This window comes from Leuresthes tenuis, unplaced genomic scaffold (genome assembly GCF_036924035.1).
Source record: "Leuresthes tenuis unplaced genomic scaffold, fLeuTen1.0.hap1 SCAF_10, whole genome shotgun sequence".
NCBI lineage: Eukaryota > Metazoa > Chordata > Actinopteri > Atheriniformes > Atherinopsidae > Leuresthes > Leuresthes tenuis.
This window is the reverse complement of record NW_027325364.1, coordinates 16844198-16861324: the sequence shown is the minus strand read 5'-3', so window position 1 is coordinate 16861324 and position 17127 is coordinate 16844198. Positions and strand designations below refer to the sequence as shown.

Genomic DNA, 17127 nt, shown 5'->3' with positions numbered 1-17127 from the left:
TAAGCAAACATATTAGTTAAGTATTTGTTGATTTGCATATCAATGAGTGCCTGTTATTTGTTTCAGTGGGCGCTTGCTGTTCTGGTATCTGTGTATGTTATTGTCTGTGTAATTTCAGATTTGTAATTTGTAAGTAAAATGTTAGCAAACCTATTGACTAAATACATTAAACCTTCCAGCCAAAATGGTTTTGGCCTCTTGGTTTGCATTAATCTTTTTCTGATGAATCTGATCTCAATAAAACAAAATATTTTTTCATTTCTATTTCCAAAGGGACAGTGTGTAGTTTAGACATAGATTTAACCATTCGATACAATATTCCAGATTATTGTTACCAATTAATTTGCATCTATGGTCTCACTAAAGGTCAGAGAACACACTAGTAAGAGACAGATGAATATGCACATATGCACATGAAATAACATGATCATCATAAGTACAAAATGTCAGTGAGTAGAGTTCTAAGCATCCTTCAGCATGCTGCTAAAATTGGTTTTGAGCTATAATGCAGCTAAAATGTGTCCTACCACACTATGTAGATGACACTCAGATCTATGTGTCACTGACGGCAGGAGAACACGGGCCTGTAGACACATTGTGTCACTGCATCGAACAGATCAGTGTGTGGATGCAAAACAATTTTCTCCAGGTAAACTCAGGCAAAACTGAAATCATTGTCTGTGGCCCACAGAAACAAAGAGAAAGTGTTATAAGTCACCTTGAGACTCTCTCTTAAACCTAATAATCAGGTTAGAAATCGAGGGATAATATTGGAGTCAGACCTGAACTTTAACAGTCACATTAAGTCAATTTTACCATCTAAAAAAACATTGCCAGAATCAAAGGAATAGTGTCTAAACCAGACTTAGAAAGACTAACCCGTGCATTTGTCTCCAGCACGTTAGACTACTGTAACGGCCTGCTCACTGGGCTCTATCAATGGGCTGTAAGGCATCTACAGTACATCCAGAATGCTGCTGCTCGTGTCCTGACTAGAACCAGGAAATATGACTATATTAGTCCAGTGCTTAGTGAGTGGCTTCCTGTCACTCAGAGAATAGACTTTAAAACAGATCTGCTTGTGTACAAATCTCTTCATGGTCTAGCGTCAAAGTACATCTCTGACATGTTAGAGCCATATGAACCAACTCAGGCTCTGAGAACCTCAGGGAGGGGTCTCCTGCTGACTCCCAGAGTCAGGACTAAACAAAATGAGGCTGTGTGTCAGTTTTATGCTCCTAAAATCTGGAGCAGTCTTCCAGAAGATGTGAAACAGGTCTCAACTCTGACAATGTTTGTCCTTACTTACCAATTCAATACGACATTTTGGGGGGAAACAAAATCACAGAGCTTATGACGATCAAGGCTGTGTCAGAAGAAAGACAGTGTCTAATATGTCTGAAATTTACCAAATTGCAATGTAATTATTTTCTAAAGCATTTTCCTCAGATTAGGTTTTGATCCTGTATCAGGCCAAGACTAGGAGAGAGGATTAGAAAGGAAACACAAGTTAGCATAATGAAAAGCATCCAATATTGCCATGTGTCTTTGGGCCATATACTGAACCCACTTAATCCCATAATGTCTAAAAAAAGCACAATGTATAGCGAATATAAGACTCAATGGATAAATGCAGATGATATTGTGAAATGCTTTGAGCCAATTAGAACAGCGGTCCATTTATCTTGGTCACCAGGCTACTCTTAGCAATGATAACATAAGCCAACATTAGCTACCACCGCTGGTAGCAACAGCAAGTTGCAGCACATGATTTTTGTGATGATTTTCATTGGTTTAAATGAAGATCAGACGGATGGCTACCTACTGCGAAAACGTATATGTTACAACAGCATCAACAGCAAGCTGAAAATGACATGCATGGACAGATATAGAGACAAGGACTGCAAAACACATGTGAAGTCATTTCATTAAAGACAGATTTCATATGAAAAGTTGTTATCGCTGAACTTCATAAGAACAAAGCGGTTTATGTGCTTTTAGAAAAACTAAAAACAGAAGTGAGAGCAATATGGATAAAAAGGTAAGTTGCCAACGTTACAATTCAATTCAATTCAATTCAATTTTATTTATATAGCGCCAAATTACAACAATTGTCATCTCAAGGCATTTAAATAACATAGTCCAATTCAAGCCAATTGGAATTCAATTCATTGTAATCAATTGAAAAAATAATATCCTAGCTAAGGAAACCAACAGATTGCACCGAAAAGTGTCTTCCAAAAGTCCAATCTCCTGTCCTGAGCTTGCCTGTGGCGACTGTGGAAAGGAACGACTCCCTTTTAACAGGAAGAAACCTCTGGCAGAACCAGACTCAGGAAGGGTGGCCATCCGCCTCGACCAGCTGGGGTTTGAGAAGAAAGAAAATAGGGAAAAGAGGGGGGAAAAACATCATAACACTATTCAAAGGATACCTGTTGGAACAGGGAAACACAAGTTAATAACCACAATAATGTCACATGTACATAATATAATTTGAGAAATTAAAAAAGAGAGCAAAGTGAGGAAAGGTGTGACAGATGAGGTCCCCCAGCAGTCTAAGCCTATAGCAGCTTAACTATGGGATGTTTCAGGATTACCTGAGCCATCCCTAACTATAAGCTTTATCAAAAAGGAAAGTTTTAAGCCTAATAATAAGTTACAGAGTCTTAATTTGATTATTTGTTTTTTGCTAAATGATTTTTAAATAAATGATAATAGGACTGACTTGACAAGTGAACAAAACACGAGTCAAAGGGGACATTTGACATTAAACTGTCAGTAACAGTGGCCGCAAGATGTGCTAAAAGTGGAACGGAAACTTAACAAAGTCATCTGTCATAAGGGGGGCATGACAGCAGCATACTCACCCATTTTCTCATTTTATTTGCAGTTTGGACCTCGAGGAGACAAAATGGGTGCCTCTGAATGGCCTTTGTTTTTCATGTGCATTTGGTTCAGGGGTATGGTGCATTCTATGTCATATATATATTCAGCTGTAATGTTTACATGTTATGGTATTGAAGACTGATATTCCAGGGATTTTCAAGTGAATTTGTTTTGTCTTGTTAAGCAGGACTCAATGCTTCATTCTATCACACGTTTCTATGCTTTATTACAGTTATTGAAACAGAAGCCTCTACTTGGACAGCTTCGGTGCCAAATTCAGTGAAAGGTCTCCTAGGGTCATGTGTTGTGATTCCCTGCAACTATGACTATCCACTGAAGAAGGGCACTGAATTCACAGGAATTTGGATGTATGATGATGCTCACATCCTCTTTCACCCAGAAAAGAATAAGATACAGCAGGACTACCGGGGACGGACAAGCCTGTTGGGAGACGTCAGCAATAGGACCTGTTCTCTGAAGATTGACCCCCTTCGGAAAAGTGATACGGACCCCTTTTTCTTTCGGATTGAAATTAAAGACTATGACAAATATTCCTACAAAGAAGCAAAAGTCTCCATTTCAATGATTAGTAAGTGGAAAAACCTTCAGTAAATACAGTTAACTGTGCTGTTATGATAATTCCCAATAATCTCTCATGAATACAGCGCTTTTTTACCATATAATAAATTACAAGATATGTTTGTTCTGTGTATAAATAGTACGTCATTCAAGATGCATTTTATCTGCCATTTTAAGCTTTTATTTTTCATTTTAAGCTCCTAACAACATTTTACCTCATTGGTTTACATGCAGAGTAATTAAGAATCATATCTAAAATGATTATCATTTTCTGGTAAGAGCATCAAAAGTATTCTCTCTTCCTCATAATCCTCATGTGCTTTTGCTTTTATTTAACAATCATCATTATTAAAAGCAAGAACACGAAAGAGGAATAAATACTTTTGAATATACTCCTTTTAGAATTAGACGAGGAAGTTTAGAGAAGCATTTCCTGCCTCGTATTTCACAATCTTTGCTTTTGATGTTTTCCACTTTCCCTCACATTTGAAGTGAGTCTTAGGAAAAAAAACACAATGTGTGTAATATCATAGATACTAAGGTGCTCCTAACAGTGATTTTTTTATGCTTTAAAACATGATTCTGATATTTTGTTATTTACAAATGTGTTAAGCATTTAGGATAATTTACTTCTCTTAAAACTTGATATCACATAGAAAATGTTTTAATTGCCTATTGTGATCTCTCTTGTGAACACAGGTGAGCCAAATCCCATTAGATTTGCTTTGACAGAGGACCTTAAGGAGAACCAATCTGTATCTGCTTCCTGCTCTGTGACTCACTCCTGCCCCTTCTCTCCACCTGATATCACCTGGAGTCACTCTGGAAAGAAGGATCTTAAGTCACAAAACCTTACTGATGGCCAGTGGAATATTACATCTACACTGACCTTTCGCCCAACACACATGGATCACAACAAGTCTTTACGGTGCAACGTAACGTACAAGGGAGGGAAGCAGCAGACAGAATCCAAGATCCTTAACGTAAAATGTAAGTGTTCATCGGGAGCGATGATTCAAGCAAATGCCACATGAAGTTTAAGTATTAAAAAATGTACAGAATTACGATATAAAAATTGTTTATGAAGAAATATAAACCAAATCAAAGAGAGGAGAAAAAATATGAGGTCAATGGAGCACAACCAAAGATAAAGACAATGAAATGTAAACCCAAACCACACTGAGACCAAAAAAAAGAAGAAGCTAGACATAATAGTTACATGCTGGTTTTAGTTTTCCCCCAGTGTGGAAACTATTATCCACAGACAAATGTTCACTGGACTCTGTCACAGTCACAGGATTAAAAGTCATCACATTCTCAATGAAATATACAATGCCATCTGCATGTTGTCTGTCAGCTGAGGGAGTCTGTGGCATGAAATCAGCAAATTCTATCTGTTTCTGTGTTTATCAACCATGTGGATCCAAAACCTTCCAATTGACTTTAGAACCTTCTAAGAAATTCATGTTGCATAGTCTATGACTGTTAGACAGATTAGTAGTGCTGCAGTTTTGCACACACAAATGATTCGTGTTGCAAATAATTATGTTAAGTGACAACAGGTCAATGACATGATTCCGTATAAAAACAGCACCTTAGGGAGGCAGAGGCTCTGAGACGTAAAGATGAGCAGCGGTTCAGTATGCAGCAAATAGCTATCCACAAGTTGTGGAGTGATTTTAGAATAACGTTTTCAATGTGGTGGTGTAAAGATGGAATATTCCATTTTCAACGGTGCACAATGCATTTGTGTGGCGGCCATGGCTTACTGGTTAGAGTGGGTCGTCCAGTAACCAGGAGGTTGGTGGCTCACCGCTCGCCACTGATTGGTGAAACTGAGGTGTCAGTCCACCTCCTTACCACGCCTGAGGTGCCCTTGAGCAAGGCACCGTACTCCCATGCTGTACTCCAGGGTGCTGTAATTGGCTGCCCACTGCTCCAGTGCATGGCATCTGTCTCTATGAGTGTGTGTGCATGTGCATATGTGTTCAACAGGTGCCAACCTGGATGGGTTAAAAGCAGAGGTCAAATGCACACTAGACAATGATTTACTCCGTCATTTTCTCTGGGCTGAAGCTCATTACATTCTTTATCCTTCACATGCAGCTGCTGTCACAACTACTAGAGATTGCATTTTCTTAGTCTTATCTGCCTGCATGCTCAAACATCAAAGGAGCATGTTTTGGGGAGGACAGACGGTGTTGTTCTCATCAAATAAAAAAGTAAAAAAGTGTATTTTTCATGAAATAGTAAAATGTCTCACTTCAACAGAAATGTTGAAGCATACACCTATTCATCTTGTAATGAAAGTCAGTAATTTGACTATTTGGAAAATAAGCGGTGTAGATTTCAAATGATGGCCAAATGCAGAAGTAGCCTCCCCTGCAAATCACTTTCAAAAGCAAAGCATTTGATGCAAAGATAACTTTCCAAGAACTCTAAAAGTTTGTCACGAGATTTGCATGTACCATATTTTGCGCACTATCAGCCTCACCTGATTATAAAGCGCACCCTTAATTATGGGGTCAATTTCTGTACTTAACCCATACATAAGGCGCGCCTGATTGTAAGGCTACATATTACCTAATTTACTCTGATTGGTTTATCGCTGCCAGCACACCAAGTGTATGTATTACGTCCCTGTGTCAGCGGGAAATGGTCCGACGGTCAAGGACAACATCGTAGGTCGTTTTTACAATTATAAACTGCACTTCGGTCTGCATTTTGGAATGCAGTGCACACATAAAGCGCACCGGATTATATGGCGCACAGCCGTTTTTTGTGAAAAAGGATTTTAGGTGCGCCCTACGGTTCGGAAAATACTTAAATTTTGCGGTTGCCAGCTGGTGATTGTAGATTGTAGATGCAGATCTGTGTCTATAATCAGAATGAATGGAACAATTTGAGCTACACGAGAGGTGTGTCAGAAAAGGTCCAACAACATCAGAGCAAAACTACAGTTTAATGGTGCAGATTGAAGCAAAAGAGAGAAAAAAACGGAAAACAAAACAGGCCTTTTAAGATAAGGTGCTCCGGGCAGATGAATCTAAGAGGGAATTGTTTGGCCACAGTTACAGTATACGTTTGGCACCGGTGAAAGATAGTCAGTAAAATCCACCCCAAAATATAGAATTCATTTGTAAGCAATGTTTTAAAGAGGATCAAATATCAGTTTATCCAAATATCTAAAAATTATAAAAACAATTATCCTCCGTGTTTTTTAACACGGTTAAAAATGTTTGCAAGCATAGCTGTGATGAACATCCTAACTTGAATAAATGTTTTGATGCAGATCCCCCGGCGAATGTGAAGGTTGAGTACAAGCAAGCCGTGAAGGAGGGAGAAACTGTGCAGCTGTCCTGCTCTGGCGATGCTCACCCTCCTGTCAACGAATACATATGGTTTAATGAAACTGGTGGGCAGGTGCATAGTGGAAATCACTACCAACTGCAAAATGTCTCCAGACACATAGGAACTCTGTACTGCACAGCCATCAATGAAGAGGGACGAGTTAAATCAAGTCCCGTGCAGATCAATGTGTTATGTGAGTAAAAAATTAAAGACGCATAAAGTCAAATTTATTTGTATAGCATATTTCATGTACAAAACAATTCAAAGTGCTTTACATAAAATAAAAGCATTGCAGCAGGGAGCGGAAAAAGCATTAAAATATGTAAAAGAATAGAAAGAAATTGAATAGTTCAATGAATGAAAACAAGCAACAGTCTACATAAGTTAAAAGATGCTGTGCAGATTTCATGCTTAGACATGAGAAAATAAATGTTTTTAACCTGGATATAAAAATGTCTACATTTATTGACAGTTTAATCTCCACTGGCAGTTTGTTCCACTTGTTTACGGTACAAGAAAGGAGTTTTTAAACTTAAACATAGTCATAAATAAATATCTATATCCAACTTCCTGCCATATCTGGATTTATTTTCCTTACAGATGCCCCCAAGATCAAGACTGAGTCTTCATGCTCCTCAGATGGCAACCTGGTGACATGTGAGTGCATAGTGGATTCGAAACCTCCCAGCATCGTCTCTTTTGTGCTTGCTAACAAAGTTTTGCTGGGCACCAAACGAGACAAAACAAGCTCTTTTACCATCAGTGCTCCACAGGCAGATTTTGAGAACTCCCCATTTGTGGACTGCGTGGCGAACAATACAGAGGGCAACGCAAATCTCAGACTCCCTTTACCTCTCAGTGGTATGAGCACACATTTCATTTCAAGATTGTAAGATAATTACAGATAATTACCACCAGGCCTGTACAAGGACACAAAATAAAAAACACTGTGTGATTTCTGTTTGGACAGAAAAGATGCTGCTTATCTTCATCGCTGTCGGAGCAGGCGGGATTTTGATGATACTTTTAATAGCAGTGGGAGTTTATAAAAAATGGTAAGTAAAAATAAGTTTTCCTTTGCAGGTAAGAAGAGAGGAAAACTTGCCTCTTTTGACATACATTAGGCGCAATTTTTAAACATCTTGCATATGAGAGCATTGTACCAAACAAACATCAGACATAAATATGTACTTTTAAGTGAATATGGAGGAATTTGTTGATGTTTATGTTATATTTAAGCATTTAGCAGACGCTTTTATCCAAAGCGACTTACAAATGAGGATGTAACATTATAGCTGACATCAAAGCTAACAATAAGCTAAATAGAAGGAAACCATCAGTCAGACTCTGTCAGAGGTGACAGGGGTGACAGTGTAGAGATAGAGTGCATAGAGGGAGGTACAGAAAGATAAAGTGCAGGAGAGGAGGTGGGGAAGTACAGGGTGAGTGCTAGGATAGGAGATGCTCTCTGCAGAGCTGGGTCTTCAAGAGTTTCTTGAAGATAGACAGGAACGCCCCTGCTCTGGTACTTTGAATGATAATTTAAAGTTGAGCTGCAGAATTTAATAAGGCCCATTCATTTATCATGAACTTTTCAGTAGAACTATAACATGAGCTGGGAGGGTTTTGTGATTTGGTGTGGAATGATCACCGCATTCACTGTTGCAGTTTGCATTAAAAGATTTTTGTGAAAAGTTTAAATGGCCTTCATCGATGTCACCCTTATTCTGTTGGCAGGGGTCGGTCTGGAGACACAACTGCACCTAACATGGGCACCATGATGGCACAAAGAGATCTGGAATTCCCTCCGTGTTCCACATCAAAGTGAAAACTTAAATCTTTCTTCATGGCTGAATAAAGTTTATGTGGTCTCTCTGTTTAAATGGATAAATATGTTTACTTTCTGCTTTCCTCTCCCAGGAAGGAGACATATGATGATACACCTTGTGACCCAATTTACGCCAACAGTAACATGTATGGCAACATAGGGGTATGTTTTAAGTTTTCTTTTTTCATTCTTTCCATGCAAGCATTAGAGAATAGAGTAAGAGCGGTCTCTTTTTTTCTGTGCAGGATGACTGGGATGGAGCAATATATGGCAATGTGTAACACGTGGAAGAGCATCTGAATCACCTCTTCAAGATTTCTGTGTATATTAAGTTGCTCGTAAAACAAAAAAAATCCTTATATTTTCTGCAAATATTAGTAAAACGTTATTTTTCCATAATCCTGCACTTTGCATATGCTTTGTGTGTCGTTGATGTACAAAATCAAGTTTATAATTAACCTTTTCGTTGGTAAATAATGACCATTAAAAGACAGTAGCAATTTCCCTGCATGTATGTTTTACTCAGTTCCAAAATATAACACACAGAGTTAAATTACTTTTCCAATTTCCTCTTTTCTCCACAAGACTGTATCTTGGCCATGACAGATAAGGAAATGACAAAGTTTGAATAGTTAGTTAAACATCCAGGAGAGGAAAAAAATACTGTCATATTAGGGAAAGACTGGTATGAAACGCGGTCGCAGACTGCAGTTTGCCACGTTAAACTTAACGATCGAGATGACGGGAGCGTGTCGAGACTCCAGTTAGACTCCTAAAGACTGTCAGTTTTTAGTCTGGGACTGTGGAAATCGTTTGGTGTAAACCCAGCATAATCCATTCTGATTGCAGCCCTGTTCTGCGCTGGTCACTGATAGTGTTTCCTGGTTTACGATCTGGACGATTAGTTAATCTGTAAGTCTATCGCTCCGTTATCACACCACAGCTCATTAACATTTACCTCCCTACAAATGCACCATTTTTTTCTATAAGAACCTAAACTACAGAGCTGAAACTTGAAGTTTTTTCATCTTGCACAGGATAAGCATATTTGGGACACAAACGGGGCTCACATCATATCTGGAGAGTTATGGAGGCATCTGTCTGCTTACCCCCTCTGTATTTTACTGTGCAATCTAAAGATTTTTTTGTTGTCCGGGGATATCGGGACAAAGGTCAGTGTTGACTTTGTTTCCCTTTTCCATTTGTTCAGCTTCCGGGCTGAGGGCAACATTGCAGCGGATTTCCCTCTGAATGTGTAGTGACACTAGCGTGACGAGGCGTTGGATCTCCACACGGGGAAGCCGGTACTTGGACTGGACAGCCCGGTCCGACAGCACGTTAAGTGGGGAGAAGTGCTGATGCACATAGGCATTTATGTAAACCATCTGGCTTCGCGCACGGCGCCGCTGTTGGTTAGCAGCGAAAGTATGCTGTATTGCAGCCATGGTGTCTCACACGCATGGAATTCAGCAACGCCTTTACATAGACTAGCAGGTGGAGCCTCTCTTGATGAGGTTCCAGCCGAGTTCAATTACACCTGTCAGTTTCCCTGATATCTGTGAAGTACCACAGGGTTGTTGATGTTTTTATAGCTACTGTAAACTCATAGGCAGATGCCAATGATGTATGATATAGAAATAAGGGGATTGGTAACTAGACATCAGAGTGGGTTTAGAAGAGGTCGGAGCACTATTGATCCAGTAGTATGCATTGAAGATGATATAAGAAAAGCACAAGTAAATAGAGAAACAGTGGCAGCAGTGTTTTTTGATGTGGAAAAGGCATATGACATGTTGTGGAGAGAGGGATTGCTAATTAAAATGCATCGAATGGGAATTGAGGGAAACATGTTTAACTGGACTATGGATTTTTTAAATGAAAGAGTTATACAAGTTAAAATAGGGTCGGAGGTGTCAGAGAGCTATGTGGTAGAGAATGGCACACCGCAGGGGAGTGTGATAAGTCCAACGCTATTTACAATAATGATAAACGATATATTCGACAGTATACCAGCAGGAATGGGAAGATCTTTGTTTGCAGATGATGGGGCATTATGGAAGAGGGGAGGCAACATAGATCACATAGTTAAGAAACTACAGGAAGGGATAAATCAAGTGGAGAAATGGGGAGAAGAGTGGGGTTTTAAATTTTCAGTGGAGAAAAGTAAAGTAATGTTCTTCTCAAAAAAGAAAATTAGTGAAAATAAAAAGTTAAACTTGTACAGAAAGAACTTAGAGAGGGTAAGCAGCTTTCGATTCTTAGGAATGATAATGGATTCTAGATTAACATGGAGGGAGCATGTGAAGGGAATTGTAGAGAGAAGTAAGAAAGTATTGAATATAATGAGGTGTTTGGCTGGGTTAGAGTGGGGTGCTGATTTTACAGCATTAAAATATATATACATAGCATTAATAAGGTCTAGAATAGATTACGGTTGTGTGGGATATGGATCGGCAGCAAAATCAGTCCTCTCGCAAATAGATATAATTCAAGCCAGAGCATTAAGAACTTGTCTTGGAGCAATAAAAACAGCACCAATATGTTCACTACAGGTTGAAGCAGGAGAAATGCCACTAGGGCTCAGAAGAAAACAGCTAATAGCCAACTACTGGATAAATTTAAAAGGACACAAAGAAGAACATCCAGCAAAGAGTGTTCTGGAGATGTGCTGGGAAAAGGGGAAGGAGGAAAAAACGAGTTTTGGGTGGGTCAGTGAGGGTTTAGCAGAACAACTAAAAATACAACATGTGGAATTCAGCCCAACAGTTCTTTGGACAACAATACCAAAATGGATGCTACAAGAAACAAATGTAGACTTAAACATGTGGAACATCAAGGAAAGAAATAAAACAGCAGATCTAGTGCAGGAATTTTATAACTATGTGGAGGAAAAATATAGAGAATATGTGTATATATATACAGATGGGTCCAAAGAACAGGCAACAGGAGTAACAGCAGCAGCAATGGTGGTTCCCATTTATAATAAGACAATTTCAAAAAGAACATCAGATCATTTAAGTATATATGCAGTAGAATTATGTGCAATATTGATAGCAATTGAATGGATGGAGGGGGTGAGGGATAGGAGAATAGTTATATGTAGCGATTCATTTTCATCACTCTTAAGTATTAAAAGCGGAACAGCAAAAACACATCAGGAAATTTTATATGAAATACAGTTAAAAACATCCAGGTTAATGCAACAGGGGAGGGAAATAGTGTTCATGTGGGTACCAGCTCATGTAGGAATAAATGGAAATGAAAAAGCAGACAAAGCTGCTAAGGATGCAGTAAAGAAAGAGGTGGTGGAAATGAAAGTAAAATTATCAAAAACAGAAGGGAAAAGTTTAGTATGGAAAGAAATAAACAATCAGTGGAATCTATATTGGAAGAATCAGGAAAAAGGAAGACATTTATATAAATTACAAAGTATAGTAGGCGAGGCAGGGTGTTATGGACAGAACAGAACAGAACAAGTCATTATTAGTAGGATAAGAATAGGTCATTGTAAACTGAATAATACACTTAAGATAATGGGGAAACATCCAACTGGGCAGTGTAGCTGTGGGGAGAAAGAAACAGTGGAACATGTGTTGATAGCATGTCCCAGATATGGAAGGGAGAGGGAAATAATGAAGATAGGGCTGCAGAAGGCGGGAATAACAGAATATAATTTGAAAAACATAGTAGAATCTGCTAAGTCTAAGGAAGGGAGGAGAATAACAATAAGATTCTTGGTAAATACTGGAATAATTAAAAGAATATAGAAAAGAAGAAATAAGAAGGGAAAAAAGAGAGAAATTTAGTCCAGTAGATGGCGGCATATGCAACACCAAGGATGCCAGCTGCCATTAAACATCAAAGAAGAAGAAGAAGGCAGATGCCAAACGTGTGTGAAAACGTAATGAGTGATACGATTAATTTTATTTATGTAGCTACAAGAACACATGGGCAATTCTTTATTTTTATATTGTTATTTTAATTCTTATGCTATTTTTCTTGCGTCTGTGATTTGCAGCTATGAACGCACATTCATCATTATGCATGGTTTTATTTCCTGGTTTCCTTTGAGTGTCAGATATAACTTTACCTGACGCGGCTGCAGTAGAAGGCTGTAAGGAGTGGGAAAATACGTCCTTCTTTCACAGCACTCTTAAGACCTCCTAAGAAGCTCACAGCTAGTGTTTTTCTGTCACAGTTTATGTTTTGATTGCTGTTATGTTCAGGCTTTGTCACAGTTTATGTTTTGATAATTATGTTTTCAGGTTTTTGTCATGTTTTTAGATTCAGTTCTTGTCATGTTTCTCCCCTGCCATCAGCTTCACTCAAGTCACCTGTGTTCCTTGTCATCAGCTGCACTCATTCAGTAATCACTCCCTCCACAGCATTTAGTCTCCTGGTTTCCTTTCATTCATTGCAGAATCCTCACTAACCCTTCATGTTCTCACAAAAAGCTAAGTCTGGTTTCCTGCGTCATAGTCATAGTCATAGTCCTTGCTCATAGTGTTTATTCATAGCCTTGTTTTCATAGCCTTTCTTTGTTTTTCATAGTTCAAAGTATTTTTGATTATCCTTGCCTTGCTCCCTGTTTTCTGTTTTTGTGGAATAAATCTTGTTACTTTTTTGAAAGAACTGCATCTGGGTCCTACCTTCATCATCGATCCCTGACACTTAGCGCTTAAGAACTTCCTAAAGAATCTGGGAAAAGCGGCCAAGGACTGCAAAACACATGTTAAGTAATTTCATTAAAGACAGATTTCATATGAAACCGCACGCTACCAATATTGTAATAAATACTGCTACAGTCATAAATGACAGAATCAAGGTACGATATCTTCCAAACATACTCATCATGTTAGACCATATAGAAGTGACAACTCCTGAATGTTCCTTCAATTCTTCAGACATGGTTCTCAATTTGGACAAAGCTTTTGTTAAAGATCCATCTGGTGCCGTGTTATTAGGTATCAGAGTACAACAAGACGTTCCGAACATAGAACACACTCCTCCTTCTTCAGTCAGGAAAGGCTAAGGACACAGACAGTTGAAAAGTTACAGATTCTCCTGATGACACATAAAGTAGTTCCGAAGGTATACACCGTCCCTGCTTGACAATGTCCTTTGCTGTTTAACAGGGCCCTGGTGGACCTGTTTCGTTGTTTCAATCTCTCGTAGGTCTCCCAACCTAACATAGGAAGGACCACAAGGAGACTTATGACCAGTCCTACTGCCAGTGTAATAGGTAGGAAAATTATATATTTAGTTTTTTTATGTAAACTGGCACACCCTTTATTTTTTTTGTAAATAATTGAATTATTCATACATGTATTTGCAATTGACATTTATTACACTACACATACATCGAAGTAGTATATAGTTACACCATAGGTGGTGCTCTAGTGCTGCTGTGGATTTCACAAGGGAGAATAGCTACCTGGCTCATGCGCAGCTCAGAAATAAACGAGCATGAGCAACGCTAACTCTCGTCCTCTCCTTGTTAATTCACAGAGTTAGTACACGTATACCTTGGCTACGCGGTGCTCTCTAGCCTGTGTAACCCTTGCTGCTGGTCCAGATTTCCCCTAGGTCTGGTACCAGTAACACTTTGAGCCATCCATTTTTTATTTTTCTGGTGCTCTCTGCCTCTTGCCCTGCTAAGTGCTTGAGAGATGTCCCTGCTTCACCAGCGTGGAGTCTACCAGGATCTATACACCTAGTCCACTTTGCTGCTGGACTTCCCTTTCTAGCGGTCAGGGGAAGGCAAAGAGTACCTCTTACAATGGCTCTTGTGTATCCAGGTGTCGCGTCCCTCGACCTTGACAGTGGTTGGGGTGGTTATTAGGATCTGGAATGGGCCTTCCCAACGGGGTTTGTTCCACACCTTCCTCTTTATCACCTTCGTGAAGACCCTGTCTCCAATATTAAGCTCTGCTCCAATCTTATTTCTTTTGTTTCAAACATCTTTTTCAGATAACTTGCTAGAGTGTTATTGTCCTCATACCGGTGGCATGCAGTTTTAGCTAGGTCTGGGATAGAATATGGTCTTCCATACATTATTTCGAGTGGGGTTAAAGATTGACCTTGTGCGGGAGTTATCCTTATGCTTAGCTGAACAAAGTCTATGCAATCAGGCCATTTTCTCCCTGTTTCTTCCATTGCTTTTCTCAGTTTCAGTTGAATTGTTCCATTAGTTCTTTCCACTCGCCCTGCACTCTGGGGGTGATAACCACAATGTTTTTTTAAGTTTATGCAGAAGTGATCTCCTATCTTTTGGATTACTGCATTCTTTTGCATAAGGCTTTTGCTACTGTCAGGGCATCTGCTGAATGACATGGAAATATCTCTACCCATTTAGAAAATGCATCAATTATTACCAAACAGTACACCTGGTTGTTACATTTGTTTACTTGGAAACAATTGTGCACATTGTGCACAAACATTTTTTGAATAAGTGGTAATACCATAATGTTTCTAATGTCGTTCTATTATATTGTTCATCCCTCCTGTTGACACATGGCAAGGCCGATGTGTCACAGTTGCTGCCCATTTATACATGGACTTTGGCAAGAGCGGTTTTCCCAGCGGTCAAGTGTAGATCTTTCAAAACTGCTCCACAGTTTTCCCAGTTACCCTGCTGCTTCGACTCACTGCATTCCAATCACTTTTTTTTCCCCCTTTCTGTCACACACACACACACACCCAAAATAGCGAGTTGCAACCACTTCTTTCTTTCTTACACACACACTCAAAACACTGCAACTGCAAAGTATAAACACTGATACACAAAATACAATTAATGACACTGGGTACCTCTTTTTCATTTAGGCAGGGACTCCAACCCCCATTTTCTTTAACAGACAGGGACTTTAACCCTCCTTTTCTTTACTCAGTTGCAACGTTCAATATCAAAAAATGTTACTCACTATTCAGCTGGTTGTTTTTTTTGTTTTTTGTTTTTTTTCCTAACGAGAATCTTTCTTGGTCTCATCCACCGTCCGTCGCAAAACTGCGCTTGGATGCCGTCATTCGCGAGGAGTTCCCCCGGAAAGGACCTTCTCTGGAGAACGGAGAATTTTAGCCCCGTGCGTCACAGTCAACAGAGTCTCGGCCCTCAGGATGGAAAACCTCATGCGAAATGTTGGTATCTGGCTCCAAGGACCAAAGATGTGAGAAAATTCACTCACAGACAACGGCTTGAATCAAAGAAATCACTCAAAGGCCTAAGTATTTTACTTGCAAGGGGAGAACAACACACAAACCTTCTCTCTGCAGATTCACAAGAGTTCTCCAGCGAGTGGTTGCCTCCCTTTGCCTTTTATTTGGTATCATATCACACACACAAGGCCGTAACTACCATAGAGGACATCGAGGTCATGTCCTCCAAATTTAAAAAAAAAATAGTTTTTACTTAAATTGTGGTGATTTTATATTTGAAGAGCCAAGCGTAGCTTTGTTTAATAAAACAGTGGCTCAGTCTGGGCATACGTGCTGCGCGTCATCAACAACATGCACTGTCGCTATGGTAACTACCACACTCAAGTCAGACGTTGATGTTGTTACCGTGAGAGAGTCAGTCACACCAGTCACTGAAAGAGGAATAGAAAAATGTTGGTGGAAACTAGCCGTTTAGGTGCTAGATGACTGTGAAAAATGTATTTTTCCACCGGTTGAGTCAACATTCATTTCGCGACTGAAATGTCAGCGACGTCTAAGATTGAAAATTAAACGTTTATTCACTGTTGATTTCTCAGTGTTGGATCTTGAACCTGTTCTATATCACAACGCAGCGACGTGGCACAGAGCAGATGGTCGGAACAGGAAGTCGTGCGCAGAAACAAAACACCCGGTTAATTTTCAAAATAATAATAATAATTAATCATTTTCTGTGGTAACTTGCCCTTACTTCATGAGTCACCATAATGGTCCTTCAGAAAGCCTCAGAATGCCCCATTTTTACCTTCAAATTTCCAAAGCTTTTTAAGATGTCTGACAACATGATGTTGAAATGGCTTTTTGTTTTCATCTCTATCAGTTTAGTATTTAACTGTGTTTATATTCTTCACTAAAGAGAAAACAGGATAGAGAGGAAAAGGCTGAGCCGAACCAAGCTCATCTTTGGGCCAAGCAGCAAGAAGAGGAGCAGTGATAGAGGGAGAGCAGGTGCTATAAAAGGAAGAGACTATGCCAGAACTATAAACGTTTTAAAAGTCAGATGTATAATGCATGATAATTGAAGTATTGTCTAAGATTATAATAGAAATGTGTTCAAAAGCTGGCTTCCTTAACAAGAGTGAACAGATTAGGCACTTTCATCAACATGATAGTGTAATTGGGCTTGGGTATCTATTTTAAATACTGAAGGAAATATGAAACATTTATTATCCCTCTGTCTCAGGACAGTTCATTCCTTTTTATTCCTAATCCATGACTTGATGAAATTCATTCTCCAGTTTTACATTGTAAATCATTTAGGATGAGGCTGA

The 17127-nt window shown here is 39.2% G+C and overlaps 1 protein-coding gene across 1 annotated transcript; it reads left to right on the top strand.

The window, feature by feature from the left end:
* Nucleotides 1–3387: 3387 nt before the first annotated feature.
* Nucleotides 3388–8987, top strand: LOC140316621 (CD166 antigen-like). Its single transcript, XM_072394525.1, has 8 exons — nt 3388–3475; nt 4165–4455; nt 6758–7009; nt 7417–7677; nt 7787–7871; nt 8554–8640; nt 8737–8806; nt 8890–8987. Exons 1-8 carry the CDS (start codon nt 3469–3471, stop codon nt 8923–8925), a joined length of 1089 nt encoding a protein of 362 aa, XP_072250626.1. The 5' UTR covers nt 3388–3468; the 3' UTR covers nt 8926–8987.
* The last annotated feature ends 8140 nt before the right edge of the window (nt 8988–17127 follow it).